The 24,459-nt window shown below is 41.6% G+C and overlaps 1 protein-coding gene across 17 annotated transcripts in view; it reads left to right on the top strand.

Annotated features, from left to right (window-relative positions):
- The window catches only part of LOC138738776 (RCC1 and BTB domain-containing protein 2-like), a 241,865-nt gene that overhangs the window by 85,673 nt on the left and 131,733 nt on the right, over positions 1 to 24,459 (top strand). For 8 of the 17 annotated variants that reach the window (XR_011341726.1, XR_011341732.1, XR_011341731.1 and 5 more), the window contains exons 1-4: positions 11,337 to 11,447; positions 13,523 to 13,694; positions 15,229 to 15,379; positions 19,962 to 20,128. Coding sequence is in view for 9 of the 17 variants with exons in the window: in XM_069889675.1 (XP_069745776.1) it covers positions 13,569 to 13,694; positions 15,229 to 15,379; positions 19,962 to 20,128 (444 nt within the window). In the remaining 8 variants the exon portion in view is untranslated. Of the gene's footprint in view, positions 1 to 11,319; positions 11,448 to 13,522; positions 13,695 to 15,228; positions 15,380 to 19,961; positions 20,129 to 24,459 lie in introns of those variants that run through there. The other 9 variants (XR_011341728.1, XR_011341727.1, XM_069889682.1 and 6 more) reach the window with 5 other exon arrangements.

Raw genomic sequence — 24,459 nt, 5'->3', positions numbered from 1 at the left:
ATGCTGCACTGCTCATATAAAGTGCTCTCCATAATATATGGGACAAAGACACTTTTTAAAAAAAATTTGCCCCTATGCTCCACAGTTTTAAATTTGTAATCAAACAATTCACATGTAATTAAAGTGCACATTCCAAATTTTATGCAAGGTTATTTGCATACATTTTAGTTTGACCATGTAGAAATCACTGCACATTTTATACGTAGTCTCATTTCAGAGCACCATAATGCTTGGGATATTTGGCTTCATATAGGTTTGTGATTTTTCAGGCATGTTTAATTGTTGCATTGAAGCAGATCTAAGAGAGCTTGGCTTACTTCTAAGCTTTTGATCACCTTTGGAACCTGTAGTTGCCATTTTTCAACGTGAGAACTAGAGTTGAGCCAATGAAAGTCAAAGAAGCCATTAAGAGGCAGAAGAACAAGAATAAAATAGTAAGAGACATTGCCCAAACTTTAGGATTACCAAAAATCAACAGTTTGGAACATCATTAAGAAAGAGCATGCTGATGAGCTCAGTAATCACAAAGGGACTGGTATTCTAATGAAGATCTCCACTGCTGATGACAGAAGAATTCTCATCATAAGGAAGAAAAAAATCTCCAATCGCACGTCAAACAGATCTGGCATGTTGGGAAGAGTATCAGGTTTGGTGGGTTCACAGAGAGAGGAGTCTGGACACAAGTGTTATAATCACATGTAACTTTAACACATGGGAGACAAATGGAGAGAACGTCAAATGATACTATTTCATTTCAACAACGATATAGACATTTACCTCAGACCTAGGTTGGACAGTTCACGGACAAGTTTCTCTTGTGTCTACTCTTTGTGAACTACTCTTTGCAGACGATGCCGCTTTAGTTGCCCATTCAGAGCCAGCTTTTCAGCGCTTGACGTCCTGCTTTGCGGAAACTGCCAAAATGTTTGGCCTGGAAGTCAGCCTGAAGAAAACTGAGGTCCTCCATCAGCCAGCTCCCCACCATGACTATCAGCCCTCCCACATCTCCATCGGGCACACAAAACTCAAAACGGTCAACCAGTTTACCTATCTCGGCTGCACCATTTCATCAGATGCAACGATCGACAATGAGATAGACAACAGACTCGCCAAGGCAAATAGCGCCTTTGGAAGACTACACAAAAGAGTCTGGAAAAACAACCAACTGAAAAACCTCACAAAGATAAGCGTATACAGAGCCGTTGTCATACCCACACTCCTGTTCGGCTCCGAATCATGGGTCCTCTACCGGCATCACCTACAGCTCCTAGAACGCTTCCACCAGCGTTGTCTCCGCTCCATCCTCAACATCCATTGGAGCGCTTTCATCCCTAACGTCGAAGTACTCGAGATGGCAGAGGTCGACAGCATCGAGTCCACGCTGCTGAAGATCCAGCTGCGCTGGGTGGGTCACGTCTCCAGAATGGAGGACCTCAGTCCATTATATGGCGAGCTCTCCACTGGTCACCGTGACAGAGGTGCACCAAAGAAGAGGTACAAGGACTGCCTAAAGAAATCTCTTGGTGCCTGCCACATTGACCACCGCCAGTGGGCTGATATCGCCTCAAACCGTGCACCTTGGCGCCTCACAGTTTGGCGGGCAACAACCTCCTTTGAAGAAGACCGCAGAACCCACCTCACTGACAAAAGGCAAAGGAGGAAAAACCCAACACCCAACCCCAACCAACCAATTTTCCCCTGCATCCGCTGCAACCGTGTCTGCCTGTCCCGCATCGGACTTGTCAGCCACAAACGAGCCTGCAGCTGACGTGGACTTTTACCCCCTCCATAAATCTTCGCCCGCGAAGCCAAGCCAAAGAAAAAAAAAAGAGAAGAAGGTTGGACAATAGTCACACACTAAGTACACACTCACAAACAGGGACTCTTACACACACACAGTTCCCTTACCAACAGGGGTGCAGCTCTCTGCAAGTATTGATCTATTGTAATACTACGGCTCAGCTTCAGTGTATGTACACCTTATCCACAACACTTCCAACAATGTCCACAGTAGCAAAATGGCATAAAGCAATCTCTGAGGCTTGGACTACAAGGCATAGAGAAAGAATGTGCTGTGTATTGGTATTCAATACAGTGCTAATCTGTGCTTCTGGCCAATAATGACCCTAGGTGATTTAAATGAGTCAACAGCAAGGTGTGCACTAATGAGTGGCTGGAGTCCAACCTTGATTGACATGTGATGTGACTTCCAAATAAGTTTCAGGCAGGAGGATACGTGACCACCTGCAATACACACATTCCAATCAGGCAGGGAGACCACATTTCCTCTGCATGCAAAATTCCACCCCTTGGAAGTCATATTATTCTGGATTCACTACGAAGAAAATCAATAATTCTATGCATGTTTTAACTATAAAAAAGGAAAAAAAAAATGGATGAATATATGCGTACAAGTGCCTTCCATATGGTGGATAAGGCATATAATCAAATTCAATGACAACACTTCACCAGCTCCCTCCTAACCAAACAGGGTTGCTGTTTCCAATCGAGCAAGATGCTATGGGAGTTGCTCCCCAGTATCAGAGAGGATGGTAGAGAAAAAAATTTATCTGGTCACCATATCGCGAGCCTGGTTTCCCTAGATTGTCTAGAAAACATGAGCACCCTTACCACCAGTGTCTGTGAGCAGGCAGTACAAGGTCATCCAACAGGTGCCAGAGCCTTTCCTTGGCCTGTGCATCCCATGCCTTGGCCTCACACTTGGGAGCTCCTTAAGCACAGTGCCCAGATGGCCGTCATTGTGATATCCCATGGTGAGGTGAGGGCAGGCCAGCAGACGTATATCCTGGGTGTACCTGGGGCACCCTGTTTTCCTGGGCTGTCGTCCAACACCAGGATGCCATTCCTGCTCATGTTCTTTTGAAACAGGTGCCAGAAATGCCTATCTTGGAACCCTGTAACTAAAGCCAGGAGCAGAGGGACTTAAAGATAGCCAATTTGTGATTTTAAATAAAAGCTCCTGAAGCACCCACCCCATGAGGTATTTGTTTCTGTTAATGGGAGGGCTGGGGCGATGCTGCGGCTCTCTGTAAGTATTGATCTATCACAAACTACGGCTCAGCTTCAGTGTAGTTCACATCTTACCCATGACACTTCCAGCGACGTCCACAGTATCGGCACGGCATGGAGCAATGTCTGGGGCTTGGACCATGAGGCAGAGTGAAAGAATGTGCTGTGCATTAGTGTTATATATAGTGCCAATTTGTGCTCCTAGCCAATAATGACCTTAGGTAACTTAAATTAGCCAATAAGGTGTGCATTAATGGATGACAGGAGTCCAACCTTGATTGACAGGTGATGTGACTTCCGAATAAGTTTCAGACAGGGAGAACACCTGAACACCCACAATTCACACATTCCAGACAGGCAGGGAGGCCACATTTCCTCCACATACAAGATCAGAAGCAATCTTCAGGAGGCAGGTGTGGATGTGTCACTGACTACTGTCTGTGGAAGATTTCATGAAACAATGCAAACCACGTTAGCCACAGAAAGGATGGCCAGATTACAGTTTGCCAAGAAGTATTTAAAGCACCCTGCAGAATTCTGGAAAAAGGTCTTGTTGACAGATGAAACCAAGATGAACTTGTATCAGAGTGATAGCAAGAGCAAAGTGTTGATATTGGAAATCCTAAGGTTTGGGCACTGTTTCTTACTGTTTTATTCTTGATTTTCAGCCTCAGATTGGCTTTTTTTAAAAAAAAACTTTCATTGGCACAACTCTAGTCCTCATGTTGAAACATAGCAACTACAAACTCCAAAACTGATTAAAAGTTAGAAACACACGTAGTTCTCTTATACCTGTACGAATTAATCAATTAAACATACCCAAGTACTCAAACACCTATAAAACCAAATGACCCAGACATTATGGTGCCCTGAAATGAGGGGACTACTTTATGTATCTAAGGAAAAGGGCACAGAGTCATGGGGAGAAAGGAAGAGAGGTCATGGAACCTATACAGATCAAAGAGGAAGAAATGCTTGCTGTCTTAAAGGAAATAAGGATGGCTAAATCCCCAGGACCTGCCAAGATATTCCTCAGACCTTGAGGGACACTAGAGTAGAAATTGCAGGGGCTCTGGCAGAAATATTTAAAATTTCCTTAGCCATGGGTGTGGCGCCAGAGGATTGGAAGGTAGCTCATGTTGTTAAAAAAAAAAGGCTCCAAAAGTAACCCAGGAAATTATAGGCTGGTGAGTCTGAAGTCAGTAAAAAGCAAATTATCAGAAGGTGTTCTAAGAAATCAGATATACAATTATTTCAATAGTCAGTGACTGATTAGGGATAGTCAACATGACTTTGTGCATTGTAGGTAGTGTTTAACCAATCTTAAGAGTTTTTCAAGGTTATGAGGAAAATTGATAAAGGAAAGGCTGTGGTTGTTGTCTACACGGCCTTTGACAAGGTCCTGCATGGGAGGTTAGTCAGGATATTTCAGACACTTGGTATTCATGGTGAAGTAGTGAACTGTATTTGACAATGGCTGGATGGGAGAAGCCAGAGAACAGGGAAATAGCTAGGTTTTAAAGTTGGGGGAGCAAACACATAAAAAAGGTGCCAAAATGCATACCAAATAATTTTAAATTCATTAATCATGATAGGAGAGCAAGGAAACGGGTGCCGAAATGTTTTGGCTTGTAAACACATGCTCATTTCTCTTAGATTATGAAAATATTTAATTACCTAGCTATAGTATATATAATTGTATTCTACATTCATTAATTTCACATTTCAGTGATAGTGTAATTATGTGTGAAACTTGCCTATATCTTGGGTTATAACTTGTGACATGAATAAGGTGAAGTTCCATGGTATCATCCAATGTCAGAGGTGATGACATCATGCTTTGTTTTGGTTCCCAGATACCAGGCTGCCAGCAGCCACCTGCGCATCATAGGAGACTGAGCACACATTTCAAAACACTGGGTGGTTGGTCGAATTAAGTAATGAATGAATCCAGAAAGTTCTTCCAAGATCATGACATAAAGTTTAAAAAAAACAATAAAATAAATGATGAGGTTTGTCTTTTATCGCACAAAGGAACTAAAGAGTTAAAAAATTGTTGAAAAGTTCCACCCCCTGCTCCCCCTCTAGTTATGCCAGTGGCAGAGAATAGTGGTGGATGGTTGCCTCAGGGATCAGTGCTGGGCCCATTGTTGTTTGTCATCTATGTCAATGATCTGGATGCTGATGTGGTAAATTGGATCAGCAAGTTGGCAGATGACACTAACATTAGAGGTGTTGTGGACAGCAAAGGTTTTCAAAGCTTGCAGAGGGATCTGGACCAGCTATAGAAAAATGGCCGATGGAATTTAATGCAGACAAGTGTGAGGTGTTGCATTTTGGAAGGACAAACCAAGAAAGGACATACATGGTGAATGGTAGGGCACTGAAGAGTGCAGTAGAACAGAGGAACCTGGGAATGCAGATACACAATTCCCTGAAAGTGGTGTCACAGGTGGATAGGGTTGTAAACAGAACTTTTGGTATATTGGCCTTCATAAATCAAAGAATTGAGTGTAGGAGTTGGGATATTATGTTAAAGTTATATAATACATTAGTGAGGCCAAATTTGGAGTATTGTGTGCAGTTTTGGTCACCTAACTACAGGAAAGATATCAAGATAGAAAGAGTGCAGAGAAAATTTACTAGAATATTACCCGGAAAGGTTAAACAGGTTAGGTCTTTATTCCCTGGAACATAGTATATGAGGGGAGATTCAATAGGTGTTTAAAATTATGAAGGGTATAGAGAAAACATATATAGGCTTTTTCCACAGATGGTAGGGGAAAAACCCAACACCCAACCCCAACCAACCAATTTTCCCTTGCAACCGCTGCAACCGTGTCTGCCTGTCCCGCATCGGACTTGTCAGCCACAAACGACGTGGATATTACCCCTCCATAAATCTTCGTCCGCGAAGCCAAACCAAAGAAAAGAAAAAGAAGAAAGGTGAGATACAAACTAGAGGACACGGTTTTGGGGGAATACGTGGGGAACTTATTCACAAAGAGAGTGGCGGGGGTGTGGAACGAGCTTCCCGCTGAAGTGGTGAATGTGGGCTCAATTTTAACATTTAAGAGGAATTTGGACTGGTACAGGTGGACCCCTACTTACAATGGGATTCCGATCCAGGACTCACATCATAAGGTTAAACTATTGTTAGTTGGGGTCTACCTGTACTGTCAGTATCCTGTGTTGTCCCTGCCAGGAGGCTGACGTTCCCGCTGCTGCTGGGAGGCCAAGGTGGAGCCAGATAACTAGGGGCAGCGGCGTCACTTCACAACCTATGTTGTGATTTGGAATGCATTGCTGTTGCTCTCTTCAATCTCTCCCTCCCCAGCGACGGCAATCTGTGCATGCATTCCAAATCACTTTATTTTAAAAAATGGCATTGGGCCTGTCAAAGCACAATACAGGTGGACCCCATTACTTTTGTTCAAAACAGATTCTGATCATTGTAACTTCAAAATATTTTTTGAGTCGGAACATCTTAAGTCAGGGTATATCTGTACATGAATGGGAAAGGCATGGAGAGCTATAGGCTGGGTGCAGGTCAGCAGGACTACAAAAAAAAATGGTTCAGCACTGTGGTGAATCTCTGCTGAGCTGTCAGTCTTCCCTTCGGCTTGCCTTACCTTACTAACATTGGCTGTGCATTATCACTACCGTTAAAGACACTCCTCTTGGATATAACTGTGTATGCACCCATTGTCTTTCATTATTGTACCATTAGTTTCTGCTAATAAAAGCCATGATTATTGTTTGACTACATCGTCTTTGTCTACTACATCAACTGGCACTTCAGGCACGGACAAGAAGGGCCAAGGAGGACTGCTTCTGTGCTGTAATGTTCTATGGTTCTAACCTCTTGTTTTTCCTGAAGTGAAATGAGTTTCATGGTTCTTCAACCAACAAATGCATTCTTTAGTTCCTCTCTGGGATCAGCAACTTCATGTTCAGCTTCCATGTTTCCATCTACCTTCTGGACCTCCTGTAGGTGACAGGAGGCAATGAAGGAGGCAGTGGTCAGAGAATAACACAGGCATGACATCAGAGTTTCTGACCATGAAGGCCTTTGACAAGAAGACAAATTCTATCCAAGATCAGACTGAGCCGTCCAATCGCAACCAGGTAGTCTGCGGGTGTACTCCATCTGCAGGGTTGCTGAAGATGCCCCAGTACTATGCAACCTTTACTGTCGCCGTCAAGAATATGGAGGAGTTTTCTGGGCTGCTGTCAGCCAGACTGCAGTTGCAGTCACCAGCCAGAACGACAGCCTAGATGTTGCCAGCAACAGTGAGGGCTGCTGGAAGATGGTCAGCCTCTCACTCTGCATGGCTGAGGCATACACATTCATCAGCTGGAGCAAGGTGTCATGATTCTTTAGATCCACCATGTGGAGAACCCCCCCCACCCCCCGCCCAACTAACTCCTTAACCTCATTGCTTACAAAATTGCCTCCCAGCAGTAGGATACCTAGTACACTCTCCCCTCATCATACAGACAACCCATGGGCCACCATTTCAAACATTAGCAGCCCACTCTATGAAAGTCACATACCAACATTTGGGCCTGAGCCCTTCTCAATGTAGGAGCAAAAAAAAACATGTAAGTGCTTGAATAAAAAAGGCTATGGGAGAAAAGAAAGGGCAGGGGGACGATCACTGGCCAACAGACAAAAGATGATAATTGGAGATGGATATGAGGACAGGAGAGGAAAAGAGAGAATTCATCAGGGGAGGGGTGGCTCTATGAATGCAGAGCTGGAGAAAAGGAGAGAGAGAGAGAGACAGACAGACAGAGCTACAAGAAAGGAGAAAAGGGATAAGGCAAGGGGAAAGATGAGGATGGGGTAGTGGTGGGTTAATTTAAACCAGAGAAGTCGATGTTAATGCCATCTGGTTGGAGCACGCCCAGACAGAAAATGAAATGTTTTTTCTCCAATTTTAATGTGTGCCAGTCTGACAGGGTATAAGACCATGGACAGACATGTCAGCATAGGAATAAGACATGGAATTGAAATGCATTGCCACTGGGAGATCCCCCCTATCGTGACACTCAGAGCCAAGTGCTGAATGAAGCGATCTTCCAAAAACATGGCTTCACCTCTACTATTATCAACTTGGCCTTAACCCACACATCCTCCATTTCCTATACACCTGCCCTTGCTCCCTCTGCCCCTACATGCAACAAGATAGGCTTCCCTTTGTCGTCACCTAACACCCTGCTAACCTCTACATGCAACACATCATCCTCCAACATTTCTGCCACCTGTAATGTGATCCCATCTTCCCCACTCGTCCCCTCTCCATCTTTCACAGGGCACCTCCCTCTGTAACCCCCTTGTCCATTCCTCCCTTCTCACCAATTACCCCCTTAGCACCTACCTCTATGACTGTAGGAAGTGCCACACGCAGCCACACCTCCTCCATCATCACCATTCAGAGCCCCAAACAATTCTTCCAAGTAGAACAGGACTTCACTTCTGAATCTGTAGGGTCATCTACTACATCCGGTGCTCCTGATGTAGTCTCCTCTACATCTGAGAATTTATATTATTATATTGGACGATGGGGTAGTTAACCGGGTAAGTAAATATGCAGATGATACGAAAATAGGGGGAGTGGTGGATAATGAAGGTTTTCAGGGATTAGAGGGATTTGGTTTGTCTGGAAAATTGGGCTGAAAGATGGCAGATGGAGTTTAATGTAGAGAAGTGTGAGGTGCTTCATTTTGGAAAAAATAATCAAAATAGGACATATGTAGTAAAGGGGAGGATATTGGGGAATGCACAAGAACAAAGAGATCTTGGAGTTGTGGTGCATCATACCTTGAAGGTGGATTCCCATGTTGACAGGGTGGTTAAGAAAGCATTTGGTATGTTAGCCTTCATTAATCATTGCATAGAGTATAGGAGCTGGGAAGCGATGCTGCGACCGTTTAAGGCGTTGGTGAGGCCAGGTTTAGAGTATTGTGTTGAGTTCTGGTCTCCAAATTATAGGAAGGATATAGATAAGGTGGAGAGGGTGCAGAGAAGATTTACAAGGATGTTGCCTGGCTTAAAATGCCTAGAGTACAGAGAAAGATTGAAGAGGTTAGGACTTTATTCATTGGAACGTAGACCGTTGAGAGGGGATTTCATAGAGGTGTTTAAAATTATGAAGGGAATAGATAGTCTAGATGCAAGTAGACTCTTCCCCCTGAGAGCAGGGGAGGTTGAAACAAAAAAACACAAGTTGAGGGTAAGGGGGCAAAATTTTAGGAGAAACATTAGAGGATGCTTCTTCACTCAGAGAGTGGTGGCTGAATGGAATAATCTTCCGGAGGAAATAGTTGAGGCAGAGTCAATTCTTTCATTTAAGAGGAGGCTGGATATATACATGGATAAGAGGGGGTTGGAGGGTTATGGGCAGAGAATAGACGGGGGGATCTAGCGGAGTTGTTTGAGTGAACTGGCATGGACTTGAAGGGCTGAGATGGCCTGTTTCCATGCCATAAACTGTTATATGGTTATAGACGCAGATTGGTAGATTGCTTCATTCACCACCTTAGCTCTGTCCACCACAACAGTGGGGATCTCCCTGTGGCAGCTCATTTCAATTCCCACCCCAGTCTTATGCCGATAGATTTGTCCATGGTCTCATGAACTCCCAGACCAGACATCTGCAAATTGGAGGTACACCTCATATTCTATCTGGGCACCCTCCAACCAATCAGTATCAACCTCGACTTCTCTGGTCTCCATTAGCATCTCCTCCCACCCACCCCCCCCCCCCCCCCACACTATCACTAGCCCCTTTTACACAGAGGTTGAAAGCCAGATTTTATCTGCCTTTCAAGCGGTGTGTGAAAGAATCGCAAGGTGGATTGGGGCTCTAGACCTACCTGTCTTCAATCCACGTAGGTAGGTAGTTTCAGTGGTGGAGTCACGTCTCCAGAATGGAGGACCATCGCCTTCCCAAGATCGTGTTATATGGCGAGCTCTCCACTGGCCACTGTGACAGAGGTGCACCAAAGAAAAGGTACAAGGTCTGCCTAAAGAAATCTCTTGGTGCCTGCCACATTGACCACTGCCAGTGGGCTGATATCGCCTCAAACCGTGCATCTTGGCGCCTCACAGTTTGGCGGGCAGCAACCTCCTTTGAAGAAGACCGCAGAGCCCACCTCACTGACAAAAGGCAAAGGAGGAAAAACCCAACACCCAACCAATTTTCCCCTGCAACCACTGCAACCGTGTCTGCCTGTCCCGCATCGGACTTGTCAGCCACAAACGAGCCTGCAGCTGACGTGGACAGTTACCCCCTCCATAAATCTTCGTCCGCGAAGCCAAGCCAAAGAAAAGATATTTGACTCAGAGCCGGCTTTTTTTGGTTCTGTGTGAACAAGCAAGCCAACTTCGAGAGGATCATGTATACGGCAATTACACACTTTTTGGAGGATCATGTACACGGGAATTACACACTTTTTGCATTACTTCATCCTCACTACAGGAACATTCTTTTATCCAGAAATTCAGGTGCTTAACATTTGCTTTGAAGGTCTTCTTTCACGCACTCTATCCAACATAGGCACATATCACTTTTTCCATTCCAAATACCAGCCTTTTTTCACTGCTCACTGCCACAAATTTGTGCATAGTGAATGAACAACGTTGATATTTTCAATCTTTCTTCATAAAAACACAGCTATGCTGGAGGAACTCATGCAGTCTCCCAGCATTCAAATGAGATAAAGATATATTACAGGACAGAGCCTTTTCTCAAGGTACGAGTAAAAAAAGGCGTGTCTGTATGAAGGCTGGGGGGGGGGGGGCGGGGGAAAGGGAATGGGAGAGGGTAGAAATACATACTGACAGGCAAAAGGTGTAATTGCATATGATAAGAGGACAGGAGCGAGGGAAGGTGCGAATTGATTTTGGCTTTGTGAAAGGAAAAGGGGAAGAGAGAGAGCTAGAGGAAAGGAGACAGGAATGATCTCCCTCCCTCCTTTCACAGAGCCAACATTCAATTCTCACCTTTCCTCTCTCCTGTCCTCTTATCATATCCAATTAACACCTTTTGCAGTTGTTGATCCGCTGCACTTCTCCCCTTCCGATTCCTCCCCACCCCAGTCTTCTCGACAAACTCATGCTTTGGGCCGCTGCGAGCCTGGCTGACTTCCTGGAGCATCTCTTCCGCAGTGCCGGCAGACTCCCTCGACCGTGAGTCGCGTCACTCGAACCCTCACGCTCTCATTCGAATGCCCAGACTTCCCTCGAAATCCTCTCGCGCTCTCCCTCCCTCCGCGCGAGATTTGGACGGCGCAGCTTCCATGCGCGATTGGTGGAGTCGAGGCGAGGAAGGGCTGACGAAGTAATGAGTCGGGCCTGCACCTCAAATACGCCGGTGTGCAATTGAGCTTTCTATTTAATTTAACCGAGTGTAAGTTTTGCATTTATAGGAGTCAGCGAGAAACATGCTTTGTTTGTGTTTGCTTAAAAAGTAAATAGCGTTTACTGCAAATAAGGCGCAGTGTGTATTTCTAACTCGAGTGTGAGCTGATGCCTATGACCCAACGTCACATTTAAAAACTAGCACTGACAGGATGTGCGCAGTCTGAAGTAGATTTGTTAGAGAGAGGAGAGTTTGCACACCTTGCACTTGAGGTTGAATTACACGTGACCTGGATTTGTCGATGTTCTAATAAATATGCATGGCAGATGGAAGGTCTATGTATCCTCGACGGTGGAAGTGGTTTGAGAAACTGCTCAATGTAATTGCGCATTTACTGTACCTCTATTGAAGCACCTGCTTTAGGGTACTCAGTGTGTAAGGAGGCAACGAAAACTCGGTCACACGTGTAGCAGCAGGACACACAAGGCCCTTTCAAAATGCCATGTAAAATGGGGTTAAGGACCCAGTTATGGGGCAATTTGAAAGGGTTCCTGACCTACCTCAGAAGACTCTTTTAAACTGCAGCACCTGGGTAGCCCCATTGGGACCCAGGTGCGATTACTGGGGCAAAGATGCTGGAAGCACCTTTTAAAGTGCAGAGGGATCGACCCATTAAATTGCCAACCCAACGATTTAAGGGGGATCCCACCCCCACAATGACGCAGTGAATGACATGCCACGCATTCATGGGAATTGTAGGTAGTCAGTCTCCCCTGCTTTCCCCCCCCCCCCCCCCACCCCCTGTCAGTCACTGGCAATCGACATGCACCTCTCAATTGTGCCCCCACCCAGCAAGTCCCACTGACGCGAATGTTGAGCTGTCACTGTGAACTGGAGTGGCATTCGCAGCAGCGGCAGTTCACGCCCCCCAACTCTCCCCCACCCCCCCCCACCCCGCAGCAGTGTCCTCATTTCCCCCCCTACCCCCGATTGTGGCACCCCCCTCTCTTCCCCCCCAAAACTGAGCCCCACGGCAGTGACTCCTCTCTCCCCTCAATTGCGGCAGGTACTTCAGCCAGGGGTTTCTCTGCGATGCCAGCGCGCAAGCACTGATGTCACCAGAGTAACCAGGTTCTCCATTTACCTGTTCAAATCACCTGTGCACTCGACCTAGGTAAGTTTAACTGGGTTCCTTTACTACCTCTAAGGTAGGTCAGGGACCTAGTTAGATTAGGACTGCACTGACAGGGTTGGACTCTTTCTAAATGCCGTGTGAGTGGGGCGCTAACCGGATTTTACACGGCAGTTTGAAGGGGCCTAGAGGTGATTAGGAAATCCAGTTAAACAGGCCACCATTTTCATAATTACACATCAAAAGTAGAGAAAAGAAACAGTAGATGCTGGAAATCTGAAATAAAAACTGAATTATGCAGGAAATACACTGCCAGCCTAGCAGCAGCCATGGAGAGGTGTTTTTCGGTGTTGCCCTTTCATCCACCCTTCCATCCAATTTAAAACATCTTGATTTCTAATTTGTTGTCATTTTGATAAAAAGACATTAACCTTAATTTTATATCAATACAAAGACTAAAGCTTAAATGGAACTTGGATTTTCTTGTTTTTCTTTTTTTTCCTGGGATTCCTAAATTATGATTAATCTGAACAAAGAAATTAGCATTCTCCATTCATCTCAGTAAAGGTGCCACCAAAAGGTACTTTAAATGCCCCTTTTTGTTTTTGTGGGTGGCATATGTTTTTCATTGAATTGGGAAATATATTAGGGAATTAAAACTATATTCAGTGGATTGTTATTTTCACCTCATCCAAGTTTACAATAATCTCAGATTGGCGTAGAGGTTAACACCATGCTATTAGCACCAGCGTCCCGCATTTAAATCTGGCATTATCTGTAAGTAGTTTTGTATGTTCTCCCCATGACTTGCGTGGGTTTCCTCCAGGTGCTCCGGTTTTCTCCTACTCTCCAAAATGTATGGGGTTGGAAACTTAATTGGGTAGCTCATGTTTCATGAATCAAAACAGGCCTACAACTGTGCTGAATTGTTTAAAACAAAACAGAAAATAAGTGCAGTGCTGAGATGATTCTTGTTGCTTTTTGTTTGCAGGACTTGTTTGTCACACTGTATTGTGTTTCACTGAAAGACCATTGCCATGTTGGATGTAGGGAAGTGGCCAATGTTTGCCTTGCTTCCACCACAAGACCTTTGCTCCATTCGCCTAGCGTGTGTGTTTGGCATGTCTGGTAATGAAACCCTATATGTTACAGAAAATGATGAGGTAATGTCCTTTCTTTAAGATATCCAGTCATTTCATTTTCAAATTTCGTGGAGCTGGCATTAGGTTTTTTTTTAGCGTATTTCCCAGCTCAGTTAATAGTAGAGAGATACAAACATTGTATTTGGTCTAGGACAGGGGTGGCCAAACTTGCTTAATGTAAGATCCACATATGGTTAACTTCAGATGTTTGAGAGCTGCAAGACATGAAAAAATACTACAAACACATTTTTACTCTCACATTTTGTTGCAGAATTTTAATGTAAATATTAAGAAATACATGTAGGTAATAACATGCATGTTTGTAGTTTTTAAACTGCAAATTTGTATTAGTTCGAGTAATCAAAAAGTGCATATACCGCGTATACATATGTAATAATCAAATTTGGTGGACGAATTTTTAGGGTAAAATTTAGGGGTCGATTATTACTATTTTTGACCGCAGTAAATACCTGTATTGTTTGGGACGCTGGGAGCTCAGATGGGTGGGCGGCTGGGAGCTCAGATGGGTGGGCGACTGGTAAGTCTGAGTTCAGGGTGTTGGGAGCTCCAGTGTGTGAGCGGCCGGATCATGGGCGAGAGATGGGATTCAGGGTGTCGGGAGCTCGTGGCCAGGCCAAAAATAGGGGGAACAATCTTACACGCATATATACAGCATGCATATCAAATATTTTCAATCGCAAGCCACACCCACTAAAACCACCATTGTGAGCACTAGCTTGTACGATTCCTGTCTCAGCCAACGCATTTCCACGAGCTGCACGTTATATGTCAGAGAGCCGCATGTGGATTGTGAGCCGCAGTTTGGCCATCCCAAGTCTAGGAGTTTACCTAGACCGCTACAACAAAAACAGAAAATGCTAGAAGAACTAGGCTAGTTAAGCAGCATCTGTGGCAAGAGAACCCTGTTAATGTTTCGGGTCAGGTAGGAACCCTGACCCAAAACATTAATTGGTTTATCTGTTTTTGACTGGCTGAGTACTTTCAGCAATTTTTCTTTTGTTTCAGATTCCAGCCTTTGCAGTTTGTTTAAACACAAAATGCTGGAGAAACTCAGCAGGTCAAACAGTCTCCTTTATGTAGCAATTTTATTTGTTTTCTATAGATATAGACTACTACATGAGCTGAATTTCCACAAGATGTGATGAAAGGATATTGACGTGGAATATTCTATTTCTTTCTCTACAAATGTTGCCTGACCTGCTGAAAATTGCCAGCAATTTTTGTTTTATTTCAGATTTACAATATTTCTATTTTTCTTATTTGCTTCCACTAATGTTATGTATTATTGGTTTTAAAGTTCTTAATAATAAGCTAGTTATTATTATCAGTGTACGTTACAGATAACTGAATTGTTTCTAGCTATGGTTATGAATTTGCATAAAAATTGTTAAAAGATGAACTATCAAAATTAAATATGTTGGAATATCATGTGTAAAATTCTCTTGGTTTTTAATGTTGAATCTGCTACTGAAGACCACTTTAAATTTATTAAGAATTGCAGACTAAATTCAAAGTGAGACTTATTTTTCAATAGGTGTTTACCCTTGGGACTAACTGCAGTGGTTGCTTAGGAACTGGGGATATCCAGAGCACAATTGAGCCCAGGAAAATCGAAATTTTGTGCGGCAAGAGGATTACTCACCTAAGTTATGGAAGTGGACCCCATGTAGTGCTTACAACTTCAGGTAATATACCAGGGAACTTTGACCAATGCTACTCTCCCACAATTCCTACCCCCTTTTAACAAGTCCACTGATGATTGCAACAATTTAAGGTGGAGCTGCCCCAATGAATAGCAAATAAGCAGAACTTTGAATATCCTTGAAAGTGACATCACAGGTAAATAGGGTCATAAAGAGAGCTATTGGCACATTAGCCTTCAAAGTATTAAGTACAGGAGTTGAAATGTTGTGTTGAAGTTGTGAAAGACATTGATGAGGCCAAATTTGGAATATTGTGAACAAAACGTGCTGGAGAAACTCAGCAGGTCCCACAGTGTCCACAGGAAGCAAAGATATAGCCAACATTTTGGGCCTGAGCCCTTTGTCAAGATATGACCAAAAATCAGGCAGGTGCCTGAATAAAAATGTAGGGGAGGAGGAAAGAAAGGACGGTGGGGGTGGGAGAACTTTTCCTTCTTGAAGTTGAATAGGCTAGTACTTTATTCCCTGGAATGTCAGGGAATGAAGGGAGATTTGATAGAGGTAAATAAAATTGTGAGGGGTATAGATAGGGTAAATGCAAGCAGGTTTTTTTTCCACTGATATTGAGTGAGACAAGAATGAGAGGTCAAGGGTTAAGGTGAAAGGTGACATGTTTAAGGTGAACATTAAGGGGAACTTCCTTACTCAGAGACTGGAATGAGCAGCCAGCAGAACTGGTGGATGCAGGCTCAATTTAACCATTTAAGAAAAGTTTGGTTGGGAGGGGTATGGAGGACTATGATCTGGGTTCAGATCAATGGGCCTGGGTGTATAAAAATAGTTCAGCATGGGTTAGATGGACCAAAGATTCTGTTTCTGTTCAGTAATGTACAGATATACGATCCTTTATCTGGAACCCTTAGGGGAACAGTGTGTTCTGAATTTCAGATTTTTCCGAATTTCAGAAAGCCTCCCCCAATCGATTCTATGGAAAAAAGGTTATAAATTCATGTTAAGACATCCAGCCGTGCTTAGAATATTTATACCCGGGGAGCAAAATAGACTGTTCTTGGATCCAGAGGAAGCACAAGAATTTGCAGAGCGTTTGCAGGATAAAAGGAGAGATAGATGAAGAGATGTAATAAGAATGAAGAAAGGTGATAAAGTATATATAAAGATGTAAAAATAATGTATATGTAAAGAACTAAAGAGGGAAAAGTGGGGAAGGAAGGAAGTAAGGGGAAAAAAAGAGAGAGCTTTGTTATATGTGTAAAAAAAATGTTTTCACGGGGGGGGGGAGAGAGAGAGAGAGAATAACCGTCACTGTGAAATCAGTTGATGCAAGTAAGATCGCAACCCAAATGGAAAAGGAAGTTGTGGTTGCCCGGCAAGGGATAAGGGGGCAACTCAGAGGGGGTGGGGGGAGGGCATTTGGGGTTAAGGTAATATTGGGCGTGGGAATTGTTGGAGTATTTTGTGTTTTAAATATGTTGTCATACATTGAGTTTAAAAAGGGAAAACAGAGATGAAAATGGGAAAAGGGGATGGAGGTGGTGAGGAAGTAGAAAAGAGGTGTAAACAAGATACAAGATCACATTGAACTATATGACTATAAACATTAATGGAATACATAACCAAATTAAAAGGAAGAGGCTATTAAATTTACTGAAAAAAATACATATAGCATTTGTGCAGGAAATGCATCTAACTGAAGTGGAACATTACAAATTAAAGAGAGACTGGGTAGGATACGTAGCGGCAGCATCATATTATTCAAAAGCTAGAGGTGTAGTCATATTAGTTAACAATAAACACAAGGTTACGCATGATACAGTATAATTGGTTACACAAGTTATATATCACTCCTCAAAATTTAAAAGAATGGGGTCCAACATTATAAGATAGATATTTTTGCTGTAAGAAGGAAATGGGAACAACAATACATACAATTTGGGCATGTACAAAAGTGAATACGTTTTGGGAAGATCTAAATCAGATATTAAATAAAATCACAAAAAATAACATATCAAAAAATCCAGAGATCTTTCTTTTAAATAACATAAGAAGTAATGAATTAGGCCTCAAATTGGATAAAGCGCAAAAAAGATTTATTATGATAGCCTAAGCATTAGCAAAAAAGTGTATAATATTAACTTGGAAAATGCAAGAGAGCCTGAGAATACAGCAATGGTACATGGAAATGAATAAATGTATTCCATTGGAAAAAATAACACCTAATTTAAAAAATAAAGACACATTATTTGAACAGATTTGGAAACCATACATGGAACATAACAGAGAGAGCTTGCCTCGGACCTCCACCCCCTAAAATGATAAGAAGACAAAACGATTTGATTCAGTGTGTAAAAACATTTTTCTTGTTTATTTTTCATTGTGTGAAGACATTGTTTTATGGTTTTATTGTATTGTATATGTTGAATATTTATTGGTTTTGGAGGGGGGAGGGAGGGGAGGGGGAAAAAAAGGGAGAAAATGCCACTGTGTATATTTAATGAGAAACGTTTGTATATATTTTGGTTGATATGGTTCATGGGGTGAAAAATAAAAAATTATAATAATTTTTAAAAAAGAATCCTCTCCAAAGGTTTGTGCACCACTGATGAAAGACTTACAGGTCCATAATTCCCAGAGTTACCCCTATTACCTCTTTTAAACAAGAGAATCACATTTTCAATTCTCCAATCCTCTAGTACCTCCCCTGTAGCTAAGAAAGATGCAAAGATCATCACCAATACCCCAACAATCTCTTCCCTCCCCTCCCATAGCAATATAGGGCATTTCTCGTCTGGCCCCAGGGACTTGCCAATCCTAATTTTTGGAAGAAAACCTAGCACTTCCTTTATTTCAACTTCAACATTTTCCACCACATAAGCTTGCTCTATTCTAACCTCACCTTTACCAGGTCATTTTCTCTGATGAATACTGAAGCATAATGTTCATTTAGGACCTCCACAACTTCCTCAGCCTCCAGGCACATCCTGCCTCCTTTATCCTTGTCATCCTTCATTTCTTCACATATGCATAGAATGCCTTAGGGTTTTCCTTAATCGTACCCGTCTGCAAAAAAGGAATCTTAAGGTTGTATGTGATGTCATGTATGTCCTCTGACAATAAATCTGAAATCTGCAAATTCAATCTCATGCCCCCTTCAAGCTCTCCTAAGTTACTTCCTTTCTACCATATAATTCTCATAAACCCTCCATGTTGTTTGTTCCTCTTCCCTACGTCCTTTCTGTGTCTCAGTGGTACAGACCTATCCAGAATCCTTTGCAAATGGTCCTAAAAAAAACCTCTACAGTTTTGCTGTGCATTTCCCAAGAACATCTATTCTTAATTTACTCTCCCAAATTTGTGCCTTATGCCCTAAGTAATGAGCTTTTCTCCAATTCTATGCTTTCCTATTTTGTCTACTCCTATCCTTGACAATGGCTATACTAAAGTCAAGCATTTGTGGTCATTATCACTGAAATGGTTACCCACTTACAAGTCTGTCACCTGACCAGGTACTAGATCCAGTTTGGTCTCTCCTCTAGTCTGTCTGTCCACATACTGTGTCAGGAATCCTTCCTGAATACATCTCACAAATTCTGCCCTATCTAACCCTTTTGCATAATGGAGGTGCCAGTATTAGGAAAGTTGAAGTCACTAAAACCATGTTATTTTTGCACTTTTCCAAACTTCTTATCAGCTCTTCAGTGGGCTGGAGGCTATTGATGGTGTGTTTGTGGAGGAAGGGGGGTGCTATAGAAAACTCTCAATAGACTAATTGCTCCCTTTCTGCTTCTGACATCCACCCAGTAGACTCAGTGGATGATTCCTCCATGGCATACTCCCATTTTCATTGTGGTACAACTACCATAACCTAAATCCGCTCTTGAGCTCCAGCTGCTTGACAAAATGACCAACTATGTCAATAATTTACAATCAGAGCTGAAGTATTTTTGTATTGCAGTTGAGAAATGTCCAATGGAACTTGACAAGTACATTTGTTATTTTTCATTTATATCCATTTTAACAGCATTATTTCAGGGCCTAAGTAGATTCTTCTTGTTAGATATGTCATTCTCCAGTTAGCGGCAACCATGTTTTGTAGTTGGCCGCAAGCCTTTCATATAATAGAAGAAAACAAAGTTTGCTGCAAACTGTGATTCACACTGGTAGTGTGATACCATAATTACTCATAGGACAAGCTGAGGCTTTGAAGTTTCGGGAATAGCAGTTGAATATACTAGTAGCTTCCAGTCTGAGGTTGCCCAGCACATGGAAAAAAGAGGGAGTGTCCTCAAAAGAAGATGAGAATGTGATTCAAAGGAGTAATGGGTGTATAAAAATGCATCAAGAAAAAAAGGCTAATTTTTCTCATGTTAAACAGTTTTAGTTTATTTTAATGAAAAGGAACAAATAAAATGCTGTATCAAGAGGATAAAAATATTTTGTATATTTTAAGGAAAACAATAGTAATAGTTTAAATAGATGTATCATAGTGAAAATTGAAAGAGTTGTTATTTTCAGACTATCAAAAATGAATTGCACCAATTATGAAGAAGTTAAATATTTATTTTTTGTCAATTTTTAAAAGAAGTATGTTGTTATTGATTTGCAGATGGAGATGTTTATGCCTGGGGAAATAATGGTTACAGTCAGCTTGGCAATGGAACAGCTACTCAAGGCTTGGCTCCATGTCAGGTTTCCACCAATTTGCAGCACAAGAAAGTGATTGAGGTAGCCTGTGGATCCCATCATTCCATGACATTGACTTCTGATGGGGAAGTGAGTAAACTTTGTTTTTGGAGACAAGGGATATTAACTAAGAAACATGCTTTTGTATGCCATTTAACTTCAAGGATTCCCCTTTGCAAAATTGAAAATATGTAAGATTACCTTGAATGGGATACAGCAAATATGCCCATTCCTTTTATGACCCATCAAAATTTGCTCTGTTTTAGATTTTCTGGGTTGTTAATCTGCTGAAAGATGTGTATCCAAACACCAGTTGGAAGCCAAAATTTTTTTGTTTCCAAATCCCTTAACTTGGTCTGTGGTTCTGATCTCTCTTTTCCTTAACTAATTCACCTATGCAGCCTTCCCCATTCCTGCAATGCTACAAAGAGCTCGGTCTCTGGAATTTCATTATCTCTATCATTTCACAACAGTGTTGTTACTGTTCAGGATACAAACTGTGGCATTTCCTTCCTGAACGCTTTCACCTCTCTTATTCAGAAAACAGCTTAACACTCATTTCCTTGACCAAGCTTTTGGTTGTGATTTTTAATGTCTCCCCCTTTGGTTCAGTGTTAGTTTTAAAAATCCAATTACTGTGGTTCTAATCTGCTTCAAAAGGGCATCAATCATACAGGTGCCCAAGAGGAGCAGAGTGAGCTGTCTCAATTACTATCGCACAGTAGCACTTGCATCTACTGTGATGAAATGCTTTGAAAGGTTGCTCATGGAAAGAATGAACTTGTACCTAAGTAAAGACCTGGACGCACTTCAATTTGCCTACCTCCACAATCGCACCACAGCAGATGCAATCTCACTGGCTCTCCACTCAGCCCTGGATCACCTAGACAACAGCAACATGTATCGGCTGCTTTTCATCGATTACAACTCAGCTTTCAATACCATCATCCCCTCAGTACCATTCAGCAAGTTCCAGTACCTGGGCCTCTACACCTCCCTCTGCAACTGAATCCTTGATTTCCTCATTGAAAGACCACAGTCAGTGTAAACCAGCAGCAATTTCTCTTCCTCACTGAAAGTCAATACAGGCGCACCTCAAGAATTCATACTTACCCCAGTGCTCTACTCTTTCTACACCCGTGACTGTGTGGCTATGTACAATTCAAATGCCATTTACAAATTTGCCCTTGACACTATGGTCATTGTCAGACTGAGGAAGTGTACAGGAGTGAGATAGATTAGCTAGTTGATTGGTGTCATATCAACAAAGTTACACTCAGTGTAAGCAAAACTAAGGAGCTGATTGTGGACTTCAGGAAAGGGAAACCAGGAGAATACAAACCAGTCCTCATCGAGGGACCACCAGTGGAAAGGGTAAAGAACTACAATTTCCTGGATATCATAATTTGAAGATCTATCCTGGGGCCTTGATGTCTATGCAATCATGAAGAAGTCTCACCAGCAGCTATACTTAGGAGTTTGGGGAGATTTGGTATGTTACCAAAAATTCTTGCAAATTTCTACAGGTGGACCATGGAGAGCATTCTGACTGCATCACTGATGTAGGTGCTAATGCATAGGACAGGAAAAAGGCTATAGAGAATTGTGAACTCAGCCAGCACCATTAAGGACATCTACAAGAGGCAGTGTCTCAAGAAAGCAGCCTATATCCTCAAGGACTCTCAGCACACAAGCCATGCCCTCTTCTCACTTAGGAAGGAGATACAGGAGCCTGAAGACACTAACGGAACAAAAACAATTTCTTTCCCCTGACATCAGATTTCTGTATGGACAATGAATTATAGACATCATCTCACTTTTTTACTTCTTTTGCACTAACTTATATATTTTTTAAAAAAATGTAATTTGTAGCAATGTTTACAACTGTAATGATCCCGCAAAACAATAAGTTTTGTGACATGTCCATGACAATAAATTCTGTTTCTGAATAAACCTCTTCCCATCCTGTCTCCTGTAAGGATTCTATTCCTTTCTCTCAATCCCTCTGTCTTTGCCATATCTGCCACATCCAGGCACAAGTGTGGCCTCTCCCCCCCCCCACCCCCCCCAACTTCATTATCCCTAATCAATCTTACTCTCAATCTCATCATTCTTTTGCTCTTCATATCCATCTAGAATGCCATAGGATTTTCCTTAATCCTACTTGCCAAAGTCTTGTGCTTCTCACACCACTATCTAGCTCTCCTAAGTCCATGTTTAAATTCATTCCTGCCTACCATACAATTCTCATGAGCCCTTCCTAACTTTTGCTTCCTAATGTATGCTTCCTTCTTCCTCTTGACCAGCTGTCCCACCTTTCTTGTCAACCTGTCGTTAAGAATCCTCTCCAATAGTTTGCCCTACATTTTTTTTAAAATTTTTTATTTTTCACACCATAAATCACGTTAGCCATGATATACACTTTTTCTTTTTCACACATATACAGTGACTTTTTCTCCCCCCCCCTCCCTCCTCCCAAGCCACCCCCCCACCCCCCCCTCTCATCCATTTTAGGTATACAATCTAGGTTGCATTAAGCCAGTCAGACAATGTTGTCATTCAACAAAAATACACCAGAAATTCTACTGAGTCCATTCTTTTCTTTTCTTCTCCTTCCATCAACTTAGGTAATGTTTGTTCCCAGTAGGTTTTCGCTATTGTATTTAATGTAAGGCTCCCATACTTGTTCGAATATTTCAATATTATTTCTTAAACTATATGTTATTTTTTCTAATGGAATACATTTATTCATTTCTATATACCATTGTTGTATTTTCAAATTATCTTCCAATTTCCAGGTTGACATAATACATTTTTTTGCTACGGCTAGGGCTATCTTAACAAATCTTTTTTGTGCATCTTCCAAGTCAATTCCAAATTCTTTATTTTTTATGTTACTTAGGAGAAAGATCTCTGGATTCTTTGGTATATTGTTTTCTGTTATTTTATTTAATATCTGATTGAGATCATCCCAAAACTTTTCTACTCTCTCACATGTCCAGATTGCATGAATTGTTGTTCCCCTTTCTTTTTTACATCGAAAACATCTATCAGATACTGTTGGGTCCCATTTATTTAACTTTTGAGGTGTAATGTATAGTCTGTGTAACCAATTATATTGTATCATACGCAGCCTCGTATTTATTGTATTTCTCATCGTTCCAGAACATAATTTCTCCCATGTTTCCTTTTTTATCTTTATATTTAAATCTTGTTCCCATTTTTGTTTAGTTTTACCATTTGTTTCCTCATTTTCCTTTTCTTGCAGTTTAATATACATATTTGTTATAAATCTTTTGATTAACATTGTATCTGTAATCACATATTCAAGGTTACTTCCCTCTGGTAAACTCAAATTGCTTCCTAATTTATCTTTCAAGTAGGATCTCAGTTGGTAATATGCCAGCGCTGTATCTCCAGTTATATTGTACTTATCTCTCATTTGTTCAAAGGATAAGAATCTACTTCCTGAAAAGCAATTTTCTATTCTTTTAATCCCTTTTTTTCCCATTTTCTAAAGGAAAGGTTGTCTATTGTAAAATGGAGTAGCTTATTTTGCGTCAATATTAGTTTTGGTAATTGATAATTTGTTTTATTTCTTTCTACATGAATCTTCTTCCATATATTTAGGAGATGGTGTAATACTGGAGAAGTTCTATGTTGTACCAATTTTTCGTCCCATTTATATAATATGTGTTCAGGTATCTTTTCCCCTATTTTATCTAATTCTAATCTCGTCCAGTCTGGTTTTTCCCTTGTTTGATAAAAATCTGATAGGTACCTTAATTGTGCGGCTCTATAATAATTTTTGAAGTTTGGCAATTGTAAGCCTCCTTGTTTATACCATTCTGTTAATTTATCTAGTGCTATCCTCGGTTTCCCCCCTCTCCATAAAAATTTCCTTATTATTTTCTTTAACTCTTTGAAGAATTTTTCTGTCAGTTGTATTGGCAATGCCTGAAATAAGTATAGTATCCTTGGAAAAATGTTCATTTTAATACAGTTTATCCTTCCTATCAGTGTTAGTGGTAGCTCTTTCCAATGCTCTAAATCGTCCTGTAATTTTTTCATTAGTGGATTGTAATTGAGTTTATATAATTGGCTTAGATTTTTGTTTATTTGTACACCTAGGTATCTTATTGCCTGCATTTGCCATCTGAATGGGAATTCCTTCTTAAATTTTGAGAAATCCGCGTTATTCATAGGCATTGCTTCACTTTTATTTACGTTTATCTTGTATCCCGACACTTCTCCATATTCCTTCAATTTCTTATATAGTTCTTTTATTGATAGTTCTGGTTCTGTTAAGTACACTATCACATCATCCGCAAATAGACTGATTTTATATTCCCTGTCTTTTATTTTTATTCCTTTTATATTATTATCTATTCTTATCGATTCTGCTAGTGGTTCTATAGCTA

This window comes from Narcine bancroftii, chromosome 7, assembly GCF_036971445.1.
Source record: "Narcine bancroftii isolate sNarBan1 chromosome 7, sNarBan1.hap1, whole genome shotgun sequence".
In the NCBI taxonomy this organism is placed as follows: domain Eukaryota; kingdom Metazoa; phylum Chordata; class Chondrichthyes; order Torpediniformes; family Narcinidae; genus Narcine; species Narcine bancroftii.
Note: the sequence above shows the minus strand (reverse complement) of the source record. Positions and strands in the feature narration are given on the sequence as shown.